Source organism: Sebastes umbrosus, chromosome 11 (assembly GCF_015220745.1).
Source record: "Sebastes umbrosus isolate fSebUmb1 chromosome 11, fSebUmb1.pri, whole genome shotgun sequence".
Classification (NCBI taxonomy): Eukaryota; Metazoa; Chordata; class Actinopteri; order Perciformes; family Sebastidae; genus Sebastes; species Sebastes umbrosus.
Window position 1 is genome coordinate 15346947 of NC_051279.1, and position 27434 is coordinate 15374380.

At 40.7% G+C, this 27434-nt stretch overlaps 3 protein-coding genes across 3 annotated transcripts; all 3 read right to left on the minus strand.

Annotated features, from left to right (window-relative positions):
* Positions 1–2805: 2805 nt before the first annotated feature.
* LOC119497220 (cytochrome P450 11B, mitochondrial) lies at positions 2806–10775 on the minus strand. The gene is made up of 9 exons (XM_037785170.1): positions 10345–10775; positions 10090–10245; positions 8458–8672; positions 6974–7177; positions 6687–6868; positions 6426–6592; positions 5232–5310; positions 4915–5130; positions 2806–3156 (listed from the first exon to the last, which is right to left on the minus strand). The coding sequence occupies exons 1-9, from the start codon at positions 10659–10661 to the stop codon at positions 3046–3048; spliced, it is 1647 nt and encodes a 548-aa protein (XP_037641098.1). The 5' UTR covers positions 10662–10775; the 3' UTR covers positions 2806–3045.
* Positions 10776–11133: 358 nt separating this feature from the next.
* LOC119497222 (complexin-3-like) lies at positions 11134–17608 on the minus strand. The gene is made up of 4 exons (XM_037785172.1): positions 16405–17608; positions 15764–16190; positions 13985–14072; positions 11134–12327 (listed from the first exon to the last, which is right to left on the minus strand). The coding sequence occupies exons 2-4, from the start codon at positions 16012–16014 to the stop codon at positions 12112–12114; spliced, it is 555 nt and encodes a 184-aa protein (XP_037641100.1). The 5' UTR covers positions 16015–16190; positions 16405–17608; the 3' UTR covers positions 11134–12111.
* A 3681-nt stretch (positions 17609–21289) lies between these two features.
* clk2b (CDC-like kinase 2b) lies at positions 21290–27404 on the minus strand. Its single transcript, XM_037783796.1, has 11 exons — positions 26927–27404; positions 26257–26347; positions 26119–26185; positions 25930–26046; positions 25690–25856; positions 24659–24753; positions 22740–22869; positions 22575–22657; positions 22409–22488; positions 22239–22329; positions 21290–22153 (listed from the first exon to the last, which is right to left on the minus strand). Exons 1-11 carry the CDS (start codon positions 26990–26992, stop codon positions 21971–21973), a joined length of 1170 nt encoding a protein of 389 aa, XP_037639724.1. The 5' UTR covers positions 26993–27404; the 3' UTR covers positions 21290–21970.
* Positions 27405–27434: the final 30 nt, after the last annotated feature.

The window sequence follows — 27434 nt, forward strand, 5'->3', positions numbered from 1 at the left end:
TCCTCCACTCTGACCTCACAAGCACACATGAAGGTGCAGAGCCGAAATGGCGGTGGCTAGCCGGGCTAACGGTGCTAACAGAGCTAATTGTGGGGCACACCGTAAAAACAAGGCCGACGGACGCTCACCGACGGCCCCAAACTGTCCGTCGGTCGACCATCGGCCCGTTGTGTCAGTGCATCTGAGGCAATAGTGCTGAGAGAGCTAACAGTGTTAACCGGAGGGACGGAAGACGGACGGACGGACTTGACTGTGGCCGCTACGGGCGACGGGCCTTTGTCCTTGAGGAGGTCTAAACTCTCCTAGTGGCTTTCTAGTTAAGACACGAAGCATTCAGTTAACTAACGTATACTTTAGTTCAAACAGCAACGCTACCGTTACAACCAGTTACTCACCAACACTACCGTTACTCACCAACGCTACCGTTACAACCAGTTACTCACCAACACTACCGTTACTCACCAACGCTACCGTTACAACCAGTTACTCACCAACACCGTCTAGAAGTCACCACAATGTCCCGTTAGCATTAACAGCTTAACGGTTAGCGCAGTTTAGCCGTTGACATGTGGACGCAGCTAACTACCCCTCTAGCTGTAATACTGTACCGACACGTTACCGTAACGTTACAACACATTAATACCATTCAGACTAACCAGTCAGAAACAACGTCCTCCCTGTTTGAAAGCTTCTTGTCCATACAAGCCTCGCTAGCATCAGCTAGTCGCTAGCTTTAGCTAACTAAGCTAACGTTACTAGTGTTTACGTTAACTGTTGTCATGGTAATGTCTACCGTATCTGTTAATGTATCACACCATATAACTCTGAATACAAATATGACACAATTTCAACTATATCAAACGAACAATAAGTTAATCTTACCTGTGTGGAGTCAGACTGGAGCTCCGGTGCAGACAGACAGACTGGGGGGCGGAGTACTTCAAACTTCAACTCTGAAAGTTGTCTTTCCCTCCATTCACAACAAAGACACGAGAGTTACCTGAACGTTCGCCCCACGTGTTGACTCGCAACCGACAGTTTGTGTTCACAACTGAGAGATAGAAGTATTATGAACTCATTTAATGGTTTTCACGCCAACTTAATGTCTGATTTGCTGGACTGACTTATATGTTTGACTCAAATGTTAATAACGTTTATTTCAAAGTCTTAACAACTTGAAACGCGTTGTCATGCCAACAAATAGGAGTTAGAGTTTGTACAGTGCATTTGAAGACGTCGCTTTGGGCTCAGAGATAATGTGATGGACTTTTTCACTATTTTCTATCATTTTTTGACCTAACACTTTATCAGTTAACCGTAAAAAAAAAGAAAGAAATCAATAATTCAAAAAAAGAGTTTCTTACTTTCTATAAGCCAAAAGCAAAAGTAAGTAAATGATCTATAATCGTAAATGTTAATAAGTCAGTTATACATGGTTCTTACAAATATTCACGTCAGCAGTTAATAAGTTATTAATAAATTCATTTTGTGCCCAATGTCCTGCAGCGAAGGTCAGAGGTCAAACAGTCAATTCACAATCCACATACTGAACTACAGAGCTAAAAAGCCAAAGAATGTATCATAATTTTAGAAGAATAAACACCAGCCCAACCTGGCAACCCAAAAGTATTTTTTATTATGGCTTATAAGTCATCTATTAAGTATTACTAGGCTAATTTATTAATTAACCATAAGCTATTATACCCTTTTTAAAGGGTGATTTAATAGAAAGTGGTACCTTCCTAGGTTAGAAAAACACATCATCATTCAAAAGGAGTTTAATGCAGATTTACTTTGAGGTTCTTGATCTCAGAAAGTTTTGAAGTGTCGTTACTTATTTATTTTCCTCCACAATTTGCATTCAGCCACTGCAGCATTTTGCTGTTTTATTAGAAACCACACAAACCTGTCTTAGAGAACTGATAAGAGCTGATGTTATATAAGTGTGAGACTTTGATAAATGAGGTGTCACATGGAAATGATGTGTCTTCCACTCAGTGACACAGTTTACTCAGTTTCTAGAGTGCACTCTGCAGAGTTGTATCCATGCACAGTCACGCTTGAACCCGGCAGGCTGACAGAGGGTGTAAATCGTTAGCCAAAGGACAAACAGACCTTTGTACCTGTAGAGAAACCCTGCAGCCCTCTGCTCTGTGTGGCACACACCTCGTATGATATAATAGCACTGAACATAATTACCAGACTGGAGTGAAGGTCGGTTTTACGCACGGAGACTGAAGTGCAATAAATATTACATGCAACTTCAATTTACAACACTTAGAATAATAAAATACAGGGGTCAGGTTGCATTATTAGTATTAAAACCTTTTAGCCTCTAACATCGAGCACTTCATGTTAACCTGTGAGTCAGTTGCCTGTTTCAGGAGAAAATTAAGTATTTTTTCTGGAACTCGTCAGCAAACAATTGACAAAAGTGGAAAAGTAGAGTGATCGATATCTGTTGGAGCGAGAGGAATAAACAGCAGGAAAGGTTTTCAGCTGAAAAATAAAACAATCTAACAAAAAAGCATGTTACATAAACAGCAAAGTAGAGAAAGAAGTGCATATACACTGTAGGCTACACAGGCACAGTAGGAAGTAAGGCTGTAAAGCCTGGATCTTTAGAAAGGAAACAACCAACCTGTTGGATTGATGAATCAGGCCAAGAGTGGTGAGGAGGGATGGGCAGGTCTAATGCATAGTCTAATGTAAATAAGTGGGTTGGTGTGAGTTTTATTGCCATCTGGTGGACAGTAGTGTTAAATGTTGCTTTTGCGAGGTTTGCCACAATGAAGACAACAGGAAGAGGAACTGCTACTGGTTTATTCATCAGCATTAAGAGGATGAGAATGCAAAAAAGCTCAGTATAAGCCACGTGAGTATCATCAGAAATATGGTTGTTGTGTTGGGAGATTAAAACAGGCTACATTGTGTGTGTGTGTGTGTGTGTGTGTGTGTGTGTGTGTGTCTGTGTGTGTGTGTGTGTGTGTGTGTGTGTGTGTGTGTGTGTGTGTCTGTGTGTGTGTGTGTGAGAGAGTGTCTGTGTCAGAGTTTGCTGAAAGTGATCCTTGGCGGAGTCTCAGGCTGGAGGATGAGGGTGCATGTGGTTTTGATGTCCTCTGATGACGACACGCTGAGATGGAAGCTCAGCAGGATCTAGACAGAGAGAAGGATGAGAGAGGAGAAGGGAGGATAAAGAGAGGCAGAGGGGGAGGAGGAGGCGATGGAGGCGAAGGATGGAAGAGAAGGAGAAGAGCAGATGTTAGGAAAGATCACAGGAAGTACATTTACTCAACTGTGCTTTTTACTCCACTACATGTATTTGACAGCTTTAGTTATAGTTACAGATTAAGATGTTACATTTAAAAACATATTTTAGGCTTATAAAATACAACACAATGTTAAAGATTAAACCAGAGGTTCTGAACCTTTTGGGCTTGTGACCTCTTACAATAAAGCAGTCTCTAGTTGAGGCTCCTGGTCACATTTCAGATGTCAAATGCTATCTACTGTTCAATAATGGTTGGGAACTCACTGCTTCCTCACATGACCTGGTCACATTTCAGATGTCAAATGCTATCTACTGTTCAATAATGGTTGGGAACTCACTGCTTCCTCACATGACCTGGTCACATTTCAGATGTCAAATGCTATCTACTGTTCAATAATGGTTGGGAACTCACTGCTTCCTCACATGACCTGGTCACATTTCAGATGTCAAATGCTATCTACTGTTCAATAATGGTTGGGAACTCACTGCTTCCTCACATGACTTAAACACGTAACAAACTGTCATTTAAAAAACAATTTAAGGTACACCTAATGCCACCGACCATATAACTGGAACTTTATTGCCTTCTGATCCTTCTTTGAAGAAGTTATGAATGCAATGACCAAATTAGAGCTCAAACCAATGATTATTTTCATTATCGATTAATTGGACAATTATTTTCCAGATTAATCGATTAATCGTTTGGTCTATAAAATGTCAGAAAATAGTGAAAAATGTCCATCACAGTTTCTCAAAGTCCAAGGTGATGTCTTTTGTTGTCGGTCCAAAACACAAAGATATTCAGTTTAATATTATATAAAACAGAGGAAAGCAGGATATATCCATATTTGAGAGACTGAAAACAACATTTTCTGCCATTATTGCATGAAAAATTACTTTATCAATTAATCGATTATCAAAATATTTGGCGATTTTTTTTCTGTCGATTGACTAATCATTGCAGCTCTAGACTAAATTATGATGTCTTGTCCTTTCTGTGGACCCCAGGAAGATTAGCAGTCGCCAAGGCGTCTAAGCTAATGGGGTTTCCAGTTAATAAACAATGTCTATGAGTTATTAGCAAACCCACCAAAAATACGCCTTTACTCTAAATTTCTCACATGGTTTCATTTGAATAACTGTTTGAGGCCCAAAGAGGTAAAATTATGCAATATATTTGAGAAAAGTCTGAAAAATCAATACAAATTTGTGCAGCAGAACTGTCTTTCCTCTCCCATTCATCATCTCACGACCCTCCAGATTCATCTTGTGGCTCTCTGGAGGGGTCCCGACCCCTAGCTTGGTAACCACTGGATTGAACTAATTAACTAACTGTATGTAAAGTGTTTAAAATGAGCTCCACCTCAACCAGCTAAAACAGAGAAATGCTACTTATGCATTGAGGCATCAGTATGAATACTTACTTTTACTTGTTACAGAGTATTTTCACATTGTGGTATTTTTACTTCAGTAAAGGATCTGGGTGCTTCTTCCTGCTCAGCTGACACTGATTAAGCTTGTTTAATCTTCTATATTTCCATCCTTATAACTCAACATCAGCCTTTTTCAACTCTTTTCTTTCCTCTTGCATCATATCCTTCCTCTCTGACTCCATCCTCATCCTCTCATCTGCCAATACTCACATGCATGAGCAGGAGCTGCATCTCGTTCTCAGCAATCCTCCTGCCGACACACTGCCTCGCCCCGAACCCAAACGCCAGGGAGCGAAACCCTCCTCCCCCGTCTCCTCTCTGGTCTTCCTCTCTGCCGCTGGCCCACCGGCCGGGCTCAAAGCGCTGTGGATTCTCAAACACCTCGGCGCTCCTTCCCAGGGGGTAAAGACAGGCCTGGACCATCGTCTGAGGGGAGAGTTAATGACCTTCAAACAAACTGAAGTCTGTAGCACTGAATGTACCTGAATGTGTTTGTACGATGTGAAAATCCCAGTCTGATCACTCACCCCAGCAGGAATGTGGTAGTTCTGAAGAACGATATCTTTGATCGGATACCGCTGCACTGTTGTTCCCACCGGATATAACCTGACATAACCCAAAACACACACACACAGATTCCTGTTTTTTAGATGTTATTTTTGACTTCTGACTCATTCTCAACACTAAACTCAGGATTACTGGTAATCAATTCTCATTGTTGTTGAAAACACTTCTGATGGAAACAAACTCTTCATCATCTGTTCCAAAGCTCAAGGCATGATTGTTTTTTATCTGAAGGAGAGTTTTTTCCTCCTCTTACATCCATCCCCTCAGCAAATGCATGTTTTCAGGTTAAAGGAAGGTTTCATGTAGGGTAACTTGCAGGTCCTCGGGTTCCTCAAATGTCCTCGGTTCACTGTGTGTCAGCTGGTTGTTAGTTATCTGATTAATTACATATTTGTTTGGGAATTTGCACCACTAAAGCAGCTGAGTGCAGCATTATTGCATTATCTTCTGGCCCTACCTTGTTGAAATCATAATTACTTTAAACATGAAAGTTCAGTCTGGACCTTGTAAATATTAATTTGACAAAACATTCCCGACTCGAGGTCCACTTACACACTTTTCCAAGTCTTTTAACCACATCACACAGCCTTCATCAGTTGATGGAGTCTGATCAGTTGTCATGGTGATGGCTCTGTTAATACGAGAGCTCAGTAGTTTGTTATGAGTCCATCCTTTCAAAACAAACTGTAATTACATTTTTAAGATAATACAGATGAGAATGTCCTAAAAGTGAAAAAAAAAAAAAATCATACTGAGCTCACATGTCAATGGATCTGTCTCCATGACAACTGAGCAAACTCCATCCACTGATGAAGACAGTTGAAAGCTCAGGAAAAAGCTTGGATTGTTTTGTCAAATTCATTATTCTAGTTTATATTGTTCTTATAATACGGTGTATATTGCTAAATAAAGTTATGTCCACGCACAGAACACTTTGAGCTAAACAATATCCCAGCATGTGATTATTAATTGCTTTCTGGGAATATAATGAAGGCGACATCCAGAGTGTGATGAACGCTGTGTACTTGGAACTTGGAGGCGACAGGGTACATACACACAATGTAGAGATGGTGCAAAGTGTGTGTTTATGTAGGTGGTCAACAAATAGGTTAATCAGGCCTTAAGCAGGTGAATGTGTCTTGAGTATTATGTACCTGAGAATCTCCTTGATTGTGCCTTTCAGTAGCGGCGCCCCCTGCAGGGCTTTCTGAGGATCACCACCAGCCTGTGCCCACGACGCCCTCACCTGCTGCCTCACCCGCTCCTGCACCTCCTGGTTACGGCCCAGCTCAAACAGAGCAAACTGCAGGGGCACCGCCGTCTGCAGAGAGGACGGGATGAGAGGTGACATGGACTCAGTATCAGGTATGCAAACACAGGCCAGAGAAGACACACACACACACACACATACTCACCGTGTCGACGCCTCCAGCCATCAGCTCAGTGACGTTGGCTTTGATGAGGTCTAAAGATAGCTGCCCTTTCTCCATGAGTTGGTCCAGAACCCCAGTGTATCGGCCTCCAGCTGCTCCAGCCGGAGACCCCCGAGCCTGGGAGGAAGTCAGGCGCTGGTACCCCTTCTGGATCCTCGCCTCCGCTGGAAGAAGATCAGGACAGGATGATAGAGAGTCAGGTAAGATGGGAATAGAGAAGAGAGTAAGATAAACTAGATCCATTATCTCCTGCCTTGTAGTCTACCTACCGTGGCTGAAGATGTGGTCCCATGCACTGGCGTGCTGGGTCCACAGGGGAGCGCCGATGCGGAGCAGCAGGCGAGGGGGCAGGTAGAGGAGAGGAGGGGTTGTTGCCAGCATTCGCTCCACGGCCCAGATGAACTTCTGGGACTCCAGGGAGGGCGATGAGGAGAAGAGGCCGATCCGCTCCCCGTAGATCACATGGCAACTGGCTACAGGGGGGAGGAGAGGAGAGGAGAGTGAGGGTGTATAGGTAAGTGAAGGTGAGAGACAACTGACGTGTTTCAAGGTGAAAGGTTAAAACAAGTTGAAACACTGTCTTTGAGAATGTTTTAAGGCTTTACTGAAAAATGGACTTGACAGTTTTTTAAGTAGATTATAAACCTCCTGACTCATATTTTCATGTTTTGAATTTAAGCTTTGAAGGATTACGTGGCCCTATGGGTTGAGCAGACTGTATTAAAACGAGGCCTGTGTCTGTGACAGCAAGAAAATATTCTGTGTTTTTAAAATCCAGCTCCACACAGAGAGACCATTTTGTTTTCTGAGTGCAAACATCGTCTCAGAGGAGCTGTCTCTCCTCCATCACCTATCAGACATGCTTGTATTACATTAACTTCACATCACTGACTGGAATAGAGTTTCGTGCAGGTCTATTCCTATCCCGGCTTAGCACCCGGCTTCGTGTGCTGTAGTCCATTAGGAGCAGAGTAGCATGACTCAAAGTCATCAGCTCTCCCTCCTTCACTCTCTCTCTCTCTCTCACACACACAGGTGCATACATGAGTGTACAGCACACTGAGTCACACAAGCTTTCACACGTGTGAACGCGCCACGCTGCAGACCTGGTAAAGGAACGCTGGAGCTTTGATCGTCTTTGTCGGCGTTTCTATTTTTAAAGGTGCATGTTCTCCTTGACCTCCTACGTCTAGAATATGTTAACGACAGATATGCCTCGGGTAAAAATGAGGGTTGGTGAGAATATTTTGAATTAAAGACAGAAAGAGCAGAAGCTTTTGAATTAAAGAGAGAAAGAGCAGAAGCTTTTGAATTAAAGAGAGAAAGAGCGGAAGCAGTGAGCAAAGGGAAAGATTTTTAAAAAGGTGATGTTCCTGCAGATTGTGTAATTCCTCTGGCGTGAGACGCGGTCACAGCCTACGTCAGTATTTGTGACTCAACTCAAAGGGCTGAGAGTTAGGCTGAATGGAAGGGTGTCAAAAGAGACATTAATCCACACCACCCTCCCTCCTCCAGGACTTCAATGTGCATCATGGCTGGATGAAAAGGAGACATGACAGTTAAGAAGTGGGATGTCCCCGTCAGACCCTTTTACATCTTTCTACATCTCCTGGATAGAAAAAGAGACAGAATTCTGTGGGCGATGATGTGTAAATAAAACAGGAATTCATGTAGACTTCAACTGTGCAATCACGCACAAAAACACACAAAAGAAACCACAGGTCACAAATCACTGGCGGCGACGACCTCTGACCTTCCAGTGCGAAGCGGAAGAGGTCAGGACTGGGATCCATGGTCAGGCTGCGTTTCCCCTCTTCGCCTCTCCCCTCCCTCTCCACTCTTGCCCGCAGCATTTGGCAGAAATCCATCGCGACCTCATCGAGCAGGGGGAGAAAACGCCTCACGGGCGCACTCATCATCACCTCCTTGTTGAGCAGTAGGCGGTCAGCTCGCCACTCCTCACCGTTCCTGTGGAGAGAAGATTTTGAGCGAGGTGTTAACATCCAGTTATTTCTGCACTGCTTAGCCAAACCTAACCTCAGACCATGGACTGATTATGAGACAATGAGCCCCTGAGCACAGGCATGTAAAAGGTCCCCCGACCCTCCTAAGTAGAAGCAAGAATCCCAGACTGAAAGAGACACAAAACAACACAAATCTCGTGGCCACATCATTTGTAATCGTTTTGCATCTCTTTGTGGTTGCTTTGCGTCACTTTGTAACCATTTTGTGTCTCTTTGTAGTCATTTTGTGTTTCTTTGTGGTCATTTTGACAAAAAACAAAAACAGAGCATAGACCGTCTCCACTATTAAATGTGGCCAAATAAAAATTGACAAACAACCAAACAAACGTCGAGAATCCATGTGATCCATTAAAAATCAATACCAGCCTTTTCTTAACGCCTTATAAACAACCTGTTGGGATGGATAGCCGTCATTCGCACATGGATAAATGAGAAGAAAAAAAATGGTGTTACATAGAAATGACGAGACATTTTTCATTTGAGAGGAAAGTACTGGTTAACAACGTCAAAACAATGAAAAAATGTAATTGTTTTGTCTCTTTGTAGTCATTTTGTGTCTCTTTGTAATTATTTTGTGTCTTTCTATAGTTGTTTTGTGTCTCTTTGTAGCTGTTTTTTGTCTATTTTGTAGTTGTTTTGTCTGTTTGTAGTCATTTTGTGTCTCTTTGAGGTCATTTTGTGTCTCTTTGTAGTCGTTTTGTGTCTCTTTGTAATTATTTTGTGTCTTTCTATAGTTGTTTTGTGTCCCTTTGTAGCTGTTTTGTGTCTATTTGTAATTGTTTTTTGCCATCAGAATAATTTGAAAGACGCTTCAATCATATTAATATTCTACATTTAAGAGCTTTGCAAAGATACACCAACAAGAGTAGAGCTGAATACGTTCCACAGCTGATTGAATGACCGCAAGAAATGAGCAAGATGGTGATGACACAAGTGATTACATGCACTTACACAAACACACACACACACACACACACACACACACACACACACAGCCGTGTACTTTTATCTTTGTGAGGACACTCATTTACATAATGCATTTCCTAGCCCCTTACCCTAACCATCACAACTAAATGCCTGATCCCGTCCCGTACCCTTACCGTGTCCTGAACCTTATTCTAACCTGAATATTAAAACATTAAAACCACCCATTATAACCACTACATGTCTGATCCTGACCATAAACCCAACCCTAAACCTAACCAACCTAAACTGTCTTGACTTACATAGTGGAGACCTGTATTTTGTCCCCAAAAGGGAGGCGAATCTCCACATTCACAGTTTAAACAGATTTATCACCACAACATGAGTAACACACATACATGTACATACACATGTACATATACAAGTGTGGTACTCACTTGAGGAAGACTCCCTTGCTGTGCTGGCGTGTCTCCCGGTGTGTTGCCCAGGGCTGAAGGGTCATCCGTCGGGGGTGCAGGCCTTCTGAGCGAAACAGCTCAGCGATGTCAGACGGCAACATGATGTTCACACTGCTTTGGGTGCCCACATGCTCCCTACACACACATATACACACACACACACACACATAGAGAGAGAAAGGTTATGGTGTAAACTCATACTGCTACATTAACATATTGGAAAACGTTGCTCACCTGTAGATGGGGCCTAGGGCGTTGAAGGTCCTCTCACTGTGCTTGTGGAGCTGCCGGAAACGGTCCTCTCTCCAGAACTTCCACAAGTTGACCCAGCCGCTCCTCCCTGTGTGAGGGATCTCCTCAAAGCTCCTCACCCGTCCATCCACACCCCTCTTTCTAACTCCTGTACTCCCCTCCAATTTCCCATGTGCCACCGTCCCCGCTGCCGTCACACAAAGAGCTCTTTGTGGAGGGACACCACAAAGCAGATTTCTGGACCCGCAGGTGCCCCGAGTCCTGACGCACACAGTCACTCGGATGTACATGCTCCTCATGGTCCAAACAAGATGTGTCCGTCGGTCTCATCCAGAGTTGTGACACGGATCGTTGTCAGCTCTGTAGGACCGAATATCTCCCTCCGTCATCCTCAACCTCGTATCCTTGAATGTGCTCCATCGCTCTGATGAACTGATAGCAGACGATGATTTATGGATGTGAAGATCAGAGTTCAAGAGAATCACAACAGAGCCCAAAAATGTCAGACTGATCCTGAACACACACACACACACACAAACACACACACACATATAAAGGCAAAAAAAAGAGTGAGTCCAGCTGGTCCAAAATTGTCTTTATTACAAGTTTTTGTGACAGCTATTAAACTGAAAATAAAAAGACCATGACTGCCTACTCATCAGTTCTACAAGGTTGTGAGGTGAGTTCTTGGTCTCTGCAGAAAACTAAGCAAAAAAAACAACAAATTTTCAATTGTATTAGTTATTATTATCATTATTAGTAATCATTTTATTTTTTATTTTATTTTTTATTATGTTGTATTTTTTCTATTATAGTTTTTGTTTTAAATTATGTAAAAAACATGTTAATAATTTCCAATGCATATCTTTAAAACCAATAAAATTTGATCACAAAAATAAGAAACTAATGGCTGAAAACTTGGCTCAGTACAAATACAATTTATATATATATATATATATATATATATATATATACGTATATAGATATATACAGACAAAGAGACAGTAAAACCATTTTCTCAGTTAATCATACATACAAAACGAGTATATTAAATGTCATTACTTGTGTGAATGTGTGTAGAAATGTGTTTGTGTTTCCCTGAGGTTCCTTACTTGTGAATAGATCACTCACTTGGATCTATATCATTTAGAGAGACAGTAAGAATAAACTAGCTACAGTAGCTTCTACATTATATAATACATACTGTAATATCATCAACTTATTATTATAATTACAAAAATGATTATCTAACTGTGGTGAAATTGTGATCAACCCTTTTACAGAAAATGTGAAAATCGCATTATGAATGTCATTAACAAAAGCGTATTGCATGTTTTTAACTGATCATGTAATAAATATATTGAGCCCTAATTATTAGGATAAGAGTCATTATTCTGTTAATCAATATCATTATTATATCATCAGTTAAAACAACAGGTAACTTTCACTGACTGGTGTATTCATCTAATTATTATCAGGGAATTAACACATTCTCAACCCACTAAAAATGAATCATCTCATACAAGATATAAAATTATCTGGAATATTATTATTGCTGCATAAAAGACAAAATAAAAGTACAAAAGTAAAGTCTGAATGACGTGGTGTTTTGTGTGACAGGGATGATTGGACTGAGTTTGTATGTAAGATGTTGAAGCAGCTATATCATGTATTAGAGTCTCCTGTTGTTCCTCTGCACTAACACAGGGAGAAGGCGGTGTAGTGATTATCCCTGTGATCACATATTGATCACATTACTTTACAAGTTGGTGGTGTAGGAGTGGACGTCTTGCTGTGTTTCCTCCCTGTGAGCGCCGTTGTGCCGAAGCTGAGGCCTTGAAAGGCGCTCAGCAGGTCGAAGCCGTCGTCCTTGGTTTTGGTTTTAGGATGAATGATCTTCGACAGCTCGCGGGGGAGCGACACTTTCCGTCCTGCAGTCCTCAGGTGGTTTGTGTCCTTTGGGCTCTAATCATAAAGAAAAAAAAGCAGAAGAAGACGATTGAAAGGCTGAACGTGTGACAAATAATAAGAAATTGATGAGCTAAATTAACTACGCATTCGTCTACATTACTCATGTACTCACTACACCAACATACAGCATGGATAACAAATAGAAATACACCTGTAAAGTGCAGTTCTGTTTGTTTTTAAAGTAACATAAACAGCACATGCCTCCACAAAGTCTGTACAGTCCTTTAAATTGATTTTGTTAATAGAAATGTTTTTAATCTCCATCTGAACATGAAACTGTATTCATCAAAATACACATGATGAGACGAAATCATGGTCAAGCTGGACGATACGGACAAAATCTTCTATCACGAAATAGGTAACTTCATATCTCAATAACTATATATATATCACGATATGGCATATTTACTCTCAATTCAATAAATTAATAGTTTATATGAAATAACCACATGGTACAGCCTGTTTTTGTATACTCCTGTGTGAATTAATAAATACTTAACAAATAAAAAATATTGAGATTAATAAGAGTATTTTCATATTTTAAGAACTTGAGTGCATTTTAAGTGAAATTATACAGAATAAATAAATAAATATAGGTCTAGCCTATATCGCGATAGAAACGATTTAGAAAAATACATAAGATAGACATTTTCATATTGTTTTGATAATATACTGTCATATTGCTCAGCCCTATATCATGCTGATTCTGTATTTTGAATATTAGCGCTTTGTACATGGCTGAATGGTGCACAATTTTACATGAGTTAGGCTGATAAGCACTGAGTGCATAAATTTGATATCCAGAGCATTAATATAGCATCAAACAACAATTGTCTATGTAAAGATATAGTGGAGTAATGTCTACGTGAGTAGAGAATGACGTCACTCTCCCTCTGTGTGTGTGTTTTTTTTTTCTGTGCTTTGTTGACATCGCCGGGCCGGCCGTGCGTGCCTTTTAGCTCATGTTAGTGCATGTGAGCGTGCACTGCACTCATATGGCGGTTACAGCTGATAACGAAGCGTAGCATCCACCCTCCGGTTCCCCCCCCCCCCCCCCCCCCCAGGTAAACACTGTTATCTCTGTCAGCACTGTTGCTGTTGTTTTCACTGTTAGCGCTGTGATCACCGTTAGCTGAGAGCCGCCGGCTCAACCGTTGCCATGTTTAGAGCCGTGTGGAGGCAATAGAAATACTCTGAATTCAATATAGAGACCCTTTAAATTAGTTTGAAATATGTTTAAAAAACTACGGGGATTTACTTGTAAAAAGGCGATACGTAAGAATCGCAGTTTCTGTTTTACAAAAACAGTAAGAAATGTTATTAAAAAAAAAAATATTTTCAGGATCTTTAAAATATGTTATAAAACAAATCAGAACGAGCTTTTAAGTTTTGTGGAAAATTCCCATAAGAGATAAATCAGTGTGGAAATGGACATGAATATATTGATATATACAGAACATGTTGGACAAAAAATATCTGTGCATAAGTGCTTTATGATTTATTTATAACATCACCTTCCCCGGCCCATACTATACCCTACAGCTCCCTGAAATGTCTTAATGAGACGTCCAGCGGACTAAAACAAACTAGAGAAAAAACATAAATGATAATTTATCTCTTGTTTATCTCCATTACAAACACAAGCACAGACCTCAGACAGCTGATATTTCCTCCTGAAGTGATCTCTCATAGTTGCTCTCCCGGCATTCTTCTGAGCGTTCGTTGCTTCCCGCAGCTTTCTGTAAACACAGCAGACAAAAACACAAATACACCTGACATATCGCAGACATAATTTAATTAAAGCAACATCTCTGCCACAGCAGTGACTCAGGTTTGTGACTCAGAATTAACTAGATTCATTTCAGCTGACGTCTCTAATGAAAGCAGCTGCAGACGGTAACATTATGAAAATGTCTCATTGAAAAACAATGTGAAGTCAAAGCTCGTGTTGTTGGTTTTGTTGCCATAAAGTGTTTCAAGTTTTCACAAATTAATCGCACATTTTTTATCTGTTCAAAATGTACCTTAAAGAAAGATTTTTCAAGTATTTAATACACTTATCAACATGGGAGTGGGCAAATATGCTTACTTTATGCAAATGTATGTATATATTTATTATTGGAAATCAATTAACAACACAAAACAATGACAAATATTGTCCAGAAACCCTCACAGGTACTGCATTTAGCATAAAAATGTGCTCATATCATAACATGACAAACTGCTGCCCAACAGGCAACAACAGCTGTCAGTGTGTCAGTGTGCTGACTTGACTATGACTTGCCCCAAACTGCATGTGATTATCATAAAGTGGGAGACTCGTGGGTACCCATAGAACCCATTTTCATTCATATATCTTGAGGTCAGAGGTCAAGGGACCCCTTTGAAAATGGCCATGACAGTTTTTCCTCTTTAAAATTTGGTGTAAGTTTGGAGTGTTATTTAGCCTCCTTCTCGACAAGGGAAAATGACATGGATTCCTTAGGTTTTGTAGCTTCATGTGGTACCAGTATATTCACTCTAGCTTTAAAACTGAGCCCGCTACAATCTAAAAATCGCAAGTTGCGTTAATACGTTAAAGAAGTTAGTGGCGTTAAAACAAATTTGCGTAAATGCGTTATTATCAAGTTAACTTTGACAGCCCTAAAATAAATAAATACATACAATTTCATAATAAATAAAATAAAATAAATACAATTTAAAGTTCATATAAATAAATAAATAAATAAATGGGAAAATTAAATAGAGGAATAGATAGATAGGGGAATTAATACAAAGGTAAATAAATAAAGAAGAAAATTAAAACAGAAATATCAATTTATGTGAAATTTGATTAATTAATTAATGCCTTCATTTATTTTTATTATTATTTTTGGTACATTTAATGGCATATTTATTTATTCTTTTTTTTTTCTTTATTTTGGCAGGTTCCATCCTCCATACATATCATGAAAAACTAACTCTTTCAGTGCTTGTTTACATACATTTGGGTATCTAGAGTATCTACCAACCCACAAACTGTGAAATAATACAACCTAGTCAGTTTTTTGTGGGCTGTCTAGATCAGAAAACATGTGATTCAACAAGCCATTCAGATTTGGCTCCCCTTCCTATATGTCACATGCAGGCTCATTAGAATATATCGCCCACAGCTTGAGAACTAAAATATTTTTCTCATAAGCCAATCAGAGCAGCTTTTTCAGGAGGGGGGCTTAAAGACCGAGGCACTAAAATGGAGTGTTCCAGACAGAGGGTGAACACAGGTATATTCAGACAGACAGTATGAGAAAAATAATGTGTTTTTTGAACATTAAAGCATGTAAACATGTTCTAATAGAAATTCAAAATACAAGTATGAACCTGAAAATGAGCACGATGTGTCCCCTTTAAGTAAAGGCATGTTATGTTTCTAGATTGTGTGTCCACTTGCCTCTCCTTCTCCAGGTCCGCCTGGTACACGCATGTGATTGACGGCTCTTTGGGGTGTGATGTTCGGTGAAGAGGGGTCCTCCCCAACTTGCTGCATCCTCCTCTTCCTCCTCTTCCTCCTCCTCTCCTACGTCTGCTCCTCCTGTTCCTGTGTTTGGCACTCAACCTCCTCTCCTTCACCCTCGACACCCAGCGGGTCAGCTTCCTGATGGGCGTCCTCAGCGACTTTTTCACTCTCAGCACAGACTCCATGATGCACCGGAGCTCTCAGGACGGGAGGGAACGACCGCACCCCTACTTCTTGGACAGATGATGGGTGGATGTATAAATGTTTTCTCCTTCGCTCATGTTGGGTTGCTCTGACAGGACGAACTCAGGAGGACACACACAATCGCACGTCCTGTGGCGGGTATAACTCAGGTTGAGACCTGCCAAGGGCAAGGGTGTAAGTCAGACATGGCTCAGACACATGGACTTAGCAAACACTCTCACACACACTGCCTGCTTACAAATATACACAGACAAAGTGTTTGCCATCTAGAGGGAATGGACAAGAGAAAGATGGAAACCACATTCAGGCCATTCGTCACTATTTATCCACACACAACATCATCATGTTTGTCAAGTGCACAGTTTTCTTACCCATGCAGGTGGTCACAGTTGGCTCACGGCATAAAATCCTGATAAAGCTCCAGGCAGATGGCCTCCGACGCAACTAGACAATCCCCAAAAGCTTTCGAACAAATCAGAGAAAACAAGAAGAAACAACAAAAGACTCTACACAAGGTGTTGTTCCTGTGCTCTTTGACCCTCACGGGAGTAAACTACCGTTTGCTGGTCCAGGTTTCAGGCTCTACTTCTCCTGCTTCGCACCTCCAGACTCACTCCACCGACTCTCCTATACAGATTAGCACTTAAAGGACTTAATGAGGGGAATCCCGTTAGCCGTGGCAGATAATGAACCCGATGGCTCACGTGTTTGTGATGAAGATTTGAACGTCATGTTGACTGACGCACGTATGCATTCAGACGCCTGACATCAGCGTTGTTCCTGTAGAACCGCTGCATTATGTGCATTATGTTTTTGTTTAGGAGCAGTAGAGCTCTACCTTTGGGAAGGTGATAAAGGAGGTAGTGGTCTTCAAACTCAGCCAACCAGATAGCAATTAAACTCAAGATATATAACATGTTTTTTGGTTCCTTACAAGAACACAATCAGTATTTGGCTCTCTGGATATTCAGAGATGAAGAGATTTCAGATTTGGGGAGAGGAAATGAATCAAAGAGCCACCTGGATGGTGATGGAGGTCTGACCTGAGACAGCAGCATCTGTGTCATAGAGAGATAAGAGACAATTACAAACAGCTGGACCAAAAAGCTGCCCAAACTATTAAAGAGGAGGTGACAGAGCGAGGTCATCCCTTCGATCGCTCCACCAAACAACAAAATATCAGTGCTGAGACTTTTTTACTCCTCTTTCTGCTTCTTTATGAATCATTTATGAAACCTTTTTTATCCTTATTCATGCAAATATTTCTACTAATCCATTGATTTTTTTGTTTTTCATTGTATGTTATTGAATAATTACAGTTTGTAGATTCTACAGTATTCCACTCGGAGAACTTTACTTTAAGTCCTCCATTTACAATGAAGTAGTAGAAGTATATTATTGATAATAATAATAATAATAATAATAATAATAATAATAATAATAATAGTAAAAAATGTTCTTGCCTTTTTCTCTATCATCATCGTTTTAGCAACATCTTCAAATACATATATACACAAACACACATATATACATATACTGTATACACACATATACATATATACACATATACATAGATAAATACATATACTGTATATACACACACATACATATACATACACATATACACACACACACACACACACACACACACACACACATATATTTTATATTTTTATTTATAGTTTTTCTTTTTGTATTTTTCTAAATTTTGGTATCTCAGTTTTCTTTTTTCTCACTTTCTTGTTAACGTTTGTTTTTCTCCTTAAGTTGAGGGGAGGTCCGTTGTATGAGCCCGTGGCTTCTTGACCTCTCCTGACACATTTCATATTTTGTCATCGTAGACAAAATAGAATAAAAGGTACTATATAAACATTTATTAAATGGTTGATGTCTTTTTAATGGTTTAATACACTATAATGTAGTTGTAAGCAAGCAGTTATATGGATATTTATAACTTCTCCTTGGAAGACATATTTTATGTTATTACACTTGTATTTTATTATGTTATAATTCATTGTAGTTGTTAGCAATAACATTAAGAAAATCTGTTTACAGCTACATAATAGTGTGTTTTAAGCCATTTATTAAATGTTTATATACTGCTGATGAATGCTAAATTGGGGAACTTAAAGTAGTGTTACCCAGTGTTACACATTTTCTGTGTTTGAATGTCTTTGAATGACTCCCCTCGGTGGGTTTTGTGCTCTACGTCCTACTATAATGCCTTATCTGGCACACAAATACCCTCTGAACACTTCAACCAACCAACTTAAAATCCCTCCATCCCTTGTTTCACTCCTGTGCTTTCTCCTCTGCTGCCCAGACCACTTTGGTTTCTGACAGGTGAGGACGCTTTAATGCTTTAACAAGATTACCAAGAAAAGCCACGCCTCCTCCAGCGCATGTTCAGTGACAGATCTGGGATCAGTTCAGTCATCCATCCATCCATCCATCCATCCATCCATCCATCCATCCATCCATCCATCCATCTATCGGTCGTGTGTCAGCAGTATTTCTCCACAGATGGGAGAAACAGAGGTTGAGAACATTGTCGACCCTACATCTGAAATATGTTAATATTGTCCAATTTATTACATCATGCAAAGCTGAATAATTTTGACAAATCAAGCAAAGTTAACTCCTATAAATTATTATCATCCTCAAGTGGATTTTTGATGAGCAATGCACCCAAATCCTCTGTATGGTGTCGGTTTATGTGTGAGAACCAGAGCTTCCATGCAAGCCCATCGAAAAGAGCCACTTAAGGGATTCTCATGTGCATCAGTGTCGAACACGTGACAGCCAGTCACTGACACCAACACATTAAGACACACATTAACACACGTTCTCATACATGAACTCACGATTGTCGTGTCTTCTGCACAGTGGTTGCCGGTATTAATTATTAATTGATTTATTAGTTGATTTGTTTTTATTTAATTATTTTGATTTTAATTCACGTCTTATTAACTCTTACTGGTTGGTTGCTAATCTTAATTATTAAAATTTGTATTCCTACTTCTTTATGGTTTTAATTCTGGCATATAATGTACGTTTTGTGTCTGTTTTAATATGTGTTTACTTATGTAAAATGTTTTATCTTTACACTATCAATCAATATAGTGTTTGTGTGTCTGCCACTTCCGTGGTTGCTCACGCGTTGTGCAGCACATTGTGTTTCCACCTGGAATGAAATATGCTATATAAATAAAGTTTGCTTGTTTGCTGCACAAACAAAAGCTATTAATTTAATACTGAAAATACTAGATATACATCTCCTCATAGCATATTAGCATAATGACCTAAATACATAAAAACATTAGAAATTATTTCTTTAAATAAAGTCAATGTGACCATAAGGGGAATTAAAAGGGACCTCTGAAATCTATAGACCGAGACCTGCAGCCTGCAATACTAGATAGAAACAACACTAGAGGCAAAATTTAGACTTTTTTTCTACATCTAAGACATTAGAGTCATGACTTTTGTGTAATTCCTGGTCATATTATATCACATTATATCATATTATTGCGGACGGATACCAGAGTTGTGGTGATAATGTACAGCGAGACGGTCACTGTTGTGAAAGAAACCCCGACAGGGCGATTTGGGTTTCTTTCACAACAATGACCCGCTAGCTGTACATTATCCCGCTTATTACACGGCTACTTACTTACCTACTAACCCTTACTTCAATAATTTGACACAAAAACGGTCCACCAGAGTCAGACATCTGAACTGCGCCCATAGCAACGGTCTGCTCTACATAGCAACGGTCTGCTATACAGAAATAACAGACCGTAGAACGCCGTGATTGACCAATCAGAATCGAGTATTCAACACAGCCGTGTAATAATGGTAAATGGACTTGCATTTATATAGCGCTTTTCTAGTCTTCTGGCCACTCAAACAATGTCACAACATGAACACAACATAAAGCATTCTGCAGTAAATGTTAAAAAACCAAGTTCTGTATTGAGAAGCAACAAGTAAATGGGATCAAGTCTACGCTCACACTCACAAAGAGATATTGACTAACTTTCCTTCATCAAGTCTCCATTCACTCGTACAAAAGTCTCTGCACCATTCTTGCTCATTAACAACCTAAAATCACTTTTAGCTTTGCCAAGGAAGACGACACAAACTTATACATACCCTCTCTAATACACACATGCAAGTACAAACACCCTCCCACACAATTCAGAAATAAGGTCTCATTCAATCAAACAACACACATACGCTGACAATAAGTCTCTCTCGGCTCTGCCAAGGCTGAAAAGGAAAACTGGCGAGCGCACGCACTCGTTCAGCCTTGTGACCGTGCTCTCTGCTGAGCTGCACTCAATCAAGATGCCAGAAGAGGTTCAGTGAGTAAACGCCAGTTTACAAGCGAGGAGTGTGTGTGTGACATGCACAGATGGACCAATGAAAAAAACTAAAGAAGTCTTTCCATACAAAATTTATTACAAATAAATAAAATTATAAAGTGATTGAGAACGTAACACTAAAAAGATACTTTTTCAAGTTTCATATAAGCTTTTGTATCTTAATCCTCTAAATTTTAGAGATACAGTTTTATTGTTTAACATTTTGAAGCAGACTGCATCCACTTGCATGTGAGGATCAGTCAGACGATACCCAGTGGTTTTGCATGTTTAGGCCCATTTACTTCCATTCACGTATATTGACTCAATATAATACGTATAATGACTCTGCATTTCCCCTCAGCCTTATAGCTCTTCAGCCACAGCGGGCAGCTAACCTGCGCTACCTGATCAGCACCAGACGGCAGACAAAGGTGAACATAGTGGAGCATTTAGTATCTAAAGAGACAGAAATTTCCCTCAGGAGTTGGCGGAGACCAAACCAGAGTTAAAAGAGAGTGAACTTTCGACTTCACCAGGTGGCCAGCAACAAAAATGTTGCTCCGTAACTGCTGGGTGTGTAAATAAGCAACTTTTTGCTAAAAAGTTGATCAATTTAAAGGTAATATATCAGAATTGTGTTCACAGCTTGTTTCCAGTATCCACAAAGTGGCCAAAAAATCTGTTACTGCATGTTTTTGAAATTTGCTTCATACTGTGAATTAAATTGCCTTGATTTGTCTCTCGCCGCCCTCGACTGTTATCAGGCCATTAAATAGGCGCCATCGCCCACTATTAGCACCATAGATGTGGGTCATTAGGGGCCTACTACACCTAAGTTGTAAAAGTGAAAGCGAAACTTAAAAGCAACAGGTTCTAATACGTTGTAACTGAATGAAACATTATGTTTTTAACAAACAAAACAACTTGTTTAGGGAAAAACATTGTGTTTTGGCTTAAAATAACTACTAGGCTTATATACAGTACACCGATAATGCCTATATAACGGCCTAATAACAGTCTCTAATTATCTAGATTGTTTTCTTTCCCACTTATAACTCAGTCAGCTGACTTCATCATTTTGTTGGTGTCAAACAATTCTTCCCTTCTCTGCTGCTGTCAGCTGTTAATTCATATACGGTACACATACATACTTATATTATTTCATGCTGTTATAGACATGCCCCACCTCAACCCCATTCACCTCCAGTTTCATCAGGACCACATGTCCAACGGGTCCTTCCACTGAGCGCATGAGGAATCACATCCATCCAAATCTCCACCTATTGTTCTCCACTCTTTCACCATCACCCGACTCCATCGGGGGAATAATCCTACAAGATTTACGGCATGATTACTCCCATAAAACCAATCTACTCTGCCAAAGACTCCTCACATACAGTAACCTTTCCTATAGTGCACACTATATCAAGTAAATAAATGTGTAACTTTTTAAGCCCTTGATTCAATCGGTCTCTCCTGATTGAAATGTAATATAAAGTATACATGATTTGTATTGAGAAACTAATACTTGCAAAAGCACTGGTATGGTCCTCATAGAGCCTACTCAGGGTCATCTGCTCATGTCACAGCTGTTCCTCCAGACTTGACTCCTTCCTGGGTGATGAAGAGGCAGGAAGAAGGGGTGACACAGGGCGGAGGAAAGAGGGATGCGTGTTGAGGGCTCGTAGTCCAGCATCGTCTCCAAGAGGTAAAATAACTGGTGGTGTTGTGTTCCGTGTGATAACAAGTACTTCTGAAAAACAAAGAGAGAAAGGTGTTGTTTAAGGGTGTTAACGTACTTTGTTCATGTTTAAAAGTTTGCATCTGCTTCAGCTCACCCTTAATGGTTTGCACTTGGCTTTCACGTAGCGTCCGGCCTTGGAGCACTCATTCCAGTCGAGACGCCCACGGTGGAAATACTTCTGCTTTCTGTGAAGAAAAAATTATGTTTTTGTCAAATAACATTTGTTTGTTAGTGTTTGTGTAACAGTGTACAGGAGTGTGTTACCTGCTCCTTTGGATCATTCTCTGAGGAACCGGCCCCTGAATGCTCTCCATCATAGCGAGATGCTCCTTATTATCATGAGTCTAAAAGTGGAGATCATGTAAGCAAGATTAAAATCATACAGCTTTGCAGCATGCTGTCATTTTACCCATATAATCACACATGTGACCTGATACAGTGTGAAGCCTTCGTAGTATTCAAACAGGATGCAGCCGATGCTCCACACGTCACATGGGTGACTCCAACCCAACTCTGTGGGAGAGAGAAGAGGGGCCACTAAAACAGGGCTGACAGCTCCTGGTTACTGACCGCGGTCTAAATCGACATCTCTTACCCAGTATGACCTCTGGAGCTCGGTAGTGACGCGTAGAGATGACGGCGGAGTGGTGTTCGTGGTCAAAGGTGGCGCTGCCAAAGTCAACGAGCCGCACTGTGGTGTCATTTATCCTCCGCTCATTGCACTTCTGAGGGAAGACAGGAAGTAAACATGCCAACGGTTTAGCCAGATCTACAGCACTTTACATGGAGATAAGACTGAAAGTGAGCACACCAATGTTGTAGTAATTGCAAAGGGAAACTGTGCATACACAACTATGCTAACGGAACAAAGAGGCCGAGCTAAACGCAAACACAAAAGCACGCTCCCATAGACGCAGTCGGTGTGTCCGTAGCTAGCTAGCTTACAGCTAACATCTGTACAGTTGTTACATTGGCTGTCCGGGGAAAATTAACACAAACTGTACAAACAATGCAGCCAAATCTGTGCTAACATGAGGCGAAAATTCGCTTCACTTCCTGTCTGAGCACACCTTTACACCTGGATGTCTGTACGCATTAAACAATTAAATACAAAGTTACTGAACTTTAGAGGAGCTAGTAGGCGGGTTTTTGTTTTAACCTTCAGACAGAGCCAGGCTAGCTTTTCCCCCAGCTTCCAGTCTTTATGCTAAGCTAAGCTAACAGCTGCTGCCTGTAGCTTAAAGGACCAGAGCGTAGGATTTAGTGGCATCTAGAGGTGTGGTTGCAGATTGCAACCAACTGACTACCTCTCCTCTCACCCCTCCCTTTCCAAGTGCGTTGGAGAACTACAGTGGCCTTCAGGTAACGTAAAAACGTGACAGTCTCTCTCTAGAGCCAGTGTTTGATTTGTCCGTTCTGGGCTACTGTAGAAACATGGCGGAGCAACATGGCGGACTCCGTGAAGAGGACCCGCTCTCTATGTAGATATGAAGGATTCATGCTAAGCTAACGAAAACACAACAATTCTTAGTTTCATGTGATTATACAGTAATGAAAATAGTTATGAATATTATATTCCATTTCTGCTAATAGATCCTCCTAAATCCTACACTGGACCTTTAATAGTTAGTTAATATTTTTGACAGACTCAAAGTCCATTAGAAAAACATACAACATGAACAACAATACATACGTACATTAAAATAGAAACATTGCCAGTTTTTTATAAAAGACAGTTATACCAATGTTTCCACAGGGTCGACTGGTATCGCATAACACTAAAACTAGGATTTCACAGTAGCATGATAACGGCGTTCTGAGAATCATTCAGATGACATAAATATGTACATCAGATTTCGCAATAAAGCCTGGAAAGTGTTGACTCCTACATTACAGAACTACTCGCTTGCACTACACCACCTGGGTTTTTCAAGTAATATCCGCATACAGTCATTATAGGTAACCTGAAGCTTATGCATGCTCGCCCTTTAATATTTACCGTACAGACATGAAAGCGTTATCAACCTTCTCATCTAGCTCTCAGCAAGAAAGTGGATAAGCATATTTCCCAAAATGTAGAACTTTTCTTTTAAGAACGATGGGTCAAAGTTTAACCAGTAAGTCTGCAAATGATGTTTACAATACGGAGATTGTGCAATAATTATACAGTGTGTGTTTGTTTTCTAACTCAAATAAGTTTGGTTAACCTTTGTGATTGTCTCATCTGACTTCTTTTTAGTTTATTCAGAGAATTAAAACACTGAATATCTCATCTAAGATGCCACACATTGTTCCCCTGAGGTCAGTAAACACAACCTTGATAAATAGGTGTGCCTGTAAAGGGAACACATGTGGTTGTTTCACAGGTTCTGCTGAGCAAAAATTTGCATCCAATTGGGCAACAACAAAGCAAATCTCCCAGGTTGCTCTGCCTGCATTAATCCCTGTTTATTTAACATCCTGATTTTCTTTCACCCCTGAAGTGTCCCAGCCGTCATGCCTGCAGTTGTTTACCTTCTCAGCGTTGTATATGAGGGAGTAGTCTGAGTTGACAAAGAGGATGTTCTCAGGCTTCAGGTCGGTGTGAGTCAGCTTGTTGTCATGGAGAACTGCAGTGGAGACGGAGGGAGGAGGGAAAGTGAGATTTATCAGGAGAGAGTTAATGCCCTCATCTGGTCAAGCTTTCGGTTGGTTAAACAGTCAGGCGTTATGATAGTAGGGTGACCAGGTGTCCCACTTTACGAGGGACTGCACAACATTTTTATCCCTTGTCCCACGACCCACATATTGACACGATGTCCTACATTTTCATTGGCTCTAGTTTTCAAAAGTCAAACCACTGCAGGACAGACGCTTTTTAAAAATCCAATGGCTGTGAAGAAAGCAGGAAAGGCTGTCATCACAGCGCTGTGTTTGCTGTCAATCTGCGCATACGTGGGTCAAGTACAGGTTGACCTTTCAGCGGTCTTTGCTATGCTATGTCCAATGGAGAAAATTGCGAGTCACAGCAAAGTCACAAGCTATTAGGATTTAGGTGGATTATTATTATGATGGAAACTGCCACAAAGAAAAGGAAGAGAAGCTACAACAGAGACTGTGAAACTATTTATAAACCGGTGGGAGGCGATTCTCCGAGTTTTTTGTGAAATACGACATGAAGCGACACAGTTCATGTGAATCTCATAAGAAACGTGCAGCTCAAAAAGAGATCTATGGATGCATTCGGGCAAAGCATAGAGATGTTACAAGATAAGGTGCAGAATAGAAATGTTTATTATTTAACTTAGATAGACATTATATCAAAATTGTAGACTACCTCTAGATAGTAAAAAAGCCCTATTGTGTTTGTCTTTCACTTTAATCTGCTTGAATCAGGAACACTTCTATCATGTTCAGGTAACAGCAGTCACCTTCGAAATATCTACCTGGCTTGTTCGCTGCTGCATCAGCGAGACGGCTGTTATAATCCGCTTACTGTCACCACTGACAGAAGTACAGGAGGAAAAGCAAAGTGGTACAGTTGGTGTGATGCATGTTGGACTCACAGCTGACAGCGTGGCAGATCTGGTGGGCCATGTGTCGGATCTGGTTAATGGGATAAGGCAGGAAGTTGTTTGCTTTCAAGAAGTCAAAGGTGCTGAGAGAGAGCAGCTCAAAGGAGATGCACACATGGCCGTAGTAGTTGAACCAGTCCAGCATCTGCACACAGTGACTGATGGGAGAAGAAACACAGAGATGAAATGTATGAGACAGAAAAAAAAGAGTCAAAATGACAAACTACTCACTGTCTGTTGTCAGGATCGCTCTCGCTGATCTTCTCCAGAACGTTGATTTCCAGTTTGGCTGCTTCTCTGTATTTGTCCAAGTTCTTAATGATCTTCAGAGCGATTCGACTTCCTCCTCTGTGTGTTAAAACAAAAGCAGTAAACACGTGTTTGCATATCGGTCCAACTTTCATTATTAGATGAAATTACCTTCTGTGGTCCGAACATTGCACCACCTTCCCAAAAGTTCCCTCGCCTAAAGTGTCCACTATCTCATCTGAAAGAGAGATGGAGGTGAAATGAATGCTTTTTTCACAACAGATGCCAACACTTACAACTGATACCTACATCTGTCCTCGAGAACATCCCCACTTTTGTAGATCAGGTGGCCGTTCTCAGTGTCCCTCTCATTGTCGACTGCTGCTTCACCGCTGCTTCGCTGGAAGCAAAGTCAAATTTATGACAAAAGAGGAAAAATCGGCATCAGTGTCTTTCTTCACCATCTAACTACATGCTGGTGTGAGTGACATCTGACCTCTGGGGCTTAAAGGGCAAAGGTCAAAGGTCATCAGGTGGATTTACCCCTGGCTAAGACTGATGCATTCAAACTTACATGCAGACAAATGCACACACAGTGAGACAAATCCACATCAAGGTTGATCCTGAAGACCTGAGTTCGCTCTAAAGGAGGTTAATAAGAAATGTCAAATGACTTCTGGCCTCTTTGGAGGAGCTGAGGCTCTATTTCCATCCACATACTGAGACTGTTATTAATATCAGAAGCCCAGCATGTGCTGAGGAGACACTTACTGCAGGACACGGGCCACTAAATACACCAAACACAAAAAGCATGTCAACACACACACTCAGTCACATGTGATTTGTGCTTAAAAGGCAAAATTATGGATTAAACCTCACCACACAGTGCAGGTGATTTCAGGTCAGATGTCAACGCGATGCAGAAAGAAACAGAAGCAAGAACACAGCGAATGCATGCACAGAAAATAGAGATACTCACAGAGAGGCAGAGGCAAATACAGTCCAGAAAACCCTTATAGAGAGAGCACAGTTCTGTCTTTCCCATTATGCAGAAGTGCAGAGATACTCGGAGATGAGCTTGAGGGTAACAGAAGAGGATGGAGGAGTGTTGTAGGAGAGAGGCAGGAGAAGCAAAAGCAGAAAAACTAGACGACTAAGGAGTTGTGGAGAGAAAAAGCACAAAGGACGGGACGATACAATATTAAAGCAACGGCACAAAGAAACTGCAGGAAATAAGAGTTGTGACAAAGTAAAATATAGCTCGTCAGGGAAAACCAGATGCAAAGGTGAGACGCAAAAACCGACAAAAGAAAAAATAGCTTGAGAGGAATAAAGAAAATCAAACACAAGTGAACAAGAAAGCTGAAGTACAAGACAAAAACAGAAAGCGACGAACAGAAATGAGACTAAGAGACAGGAGGAGGAGGACAGATAGAGACGGTGAGAGAGCCGAGACAGATGCTAATAATAAACTTTGGTCACAACCC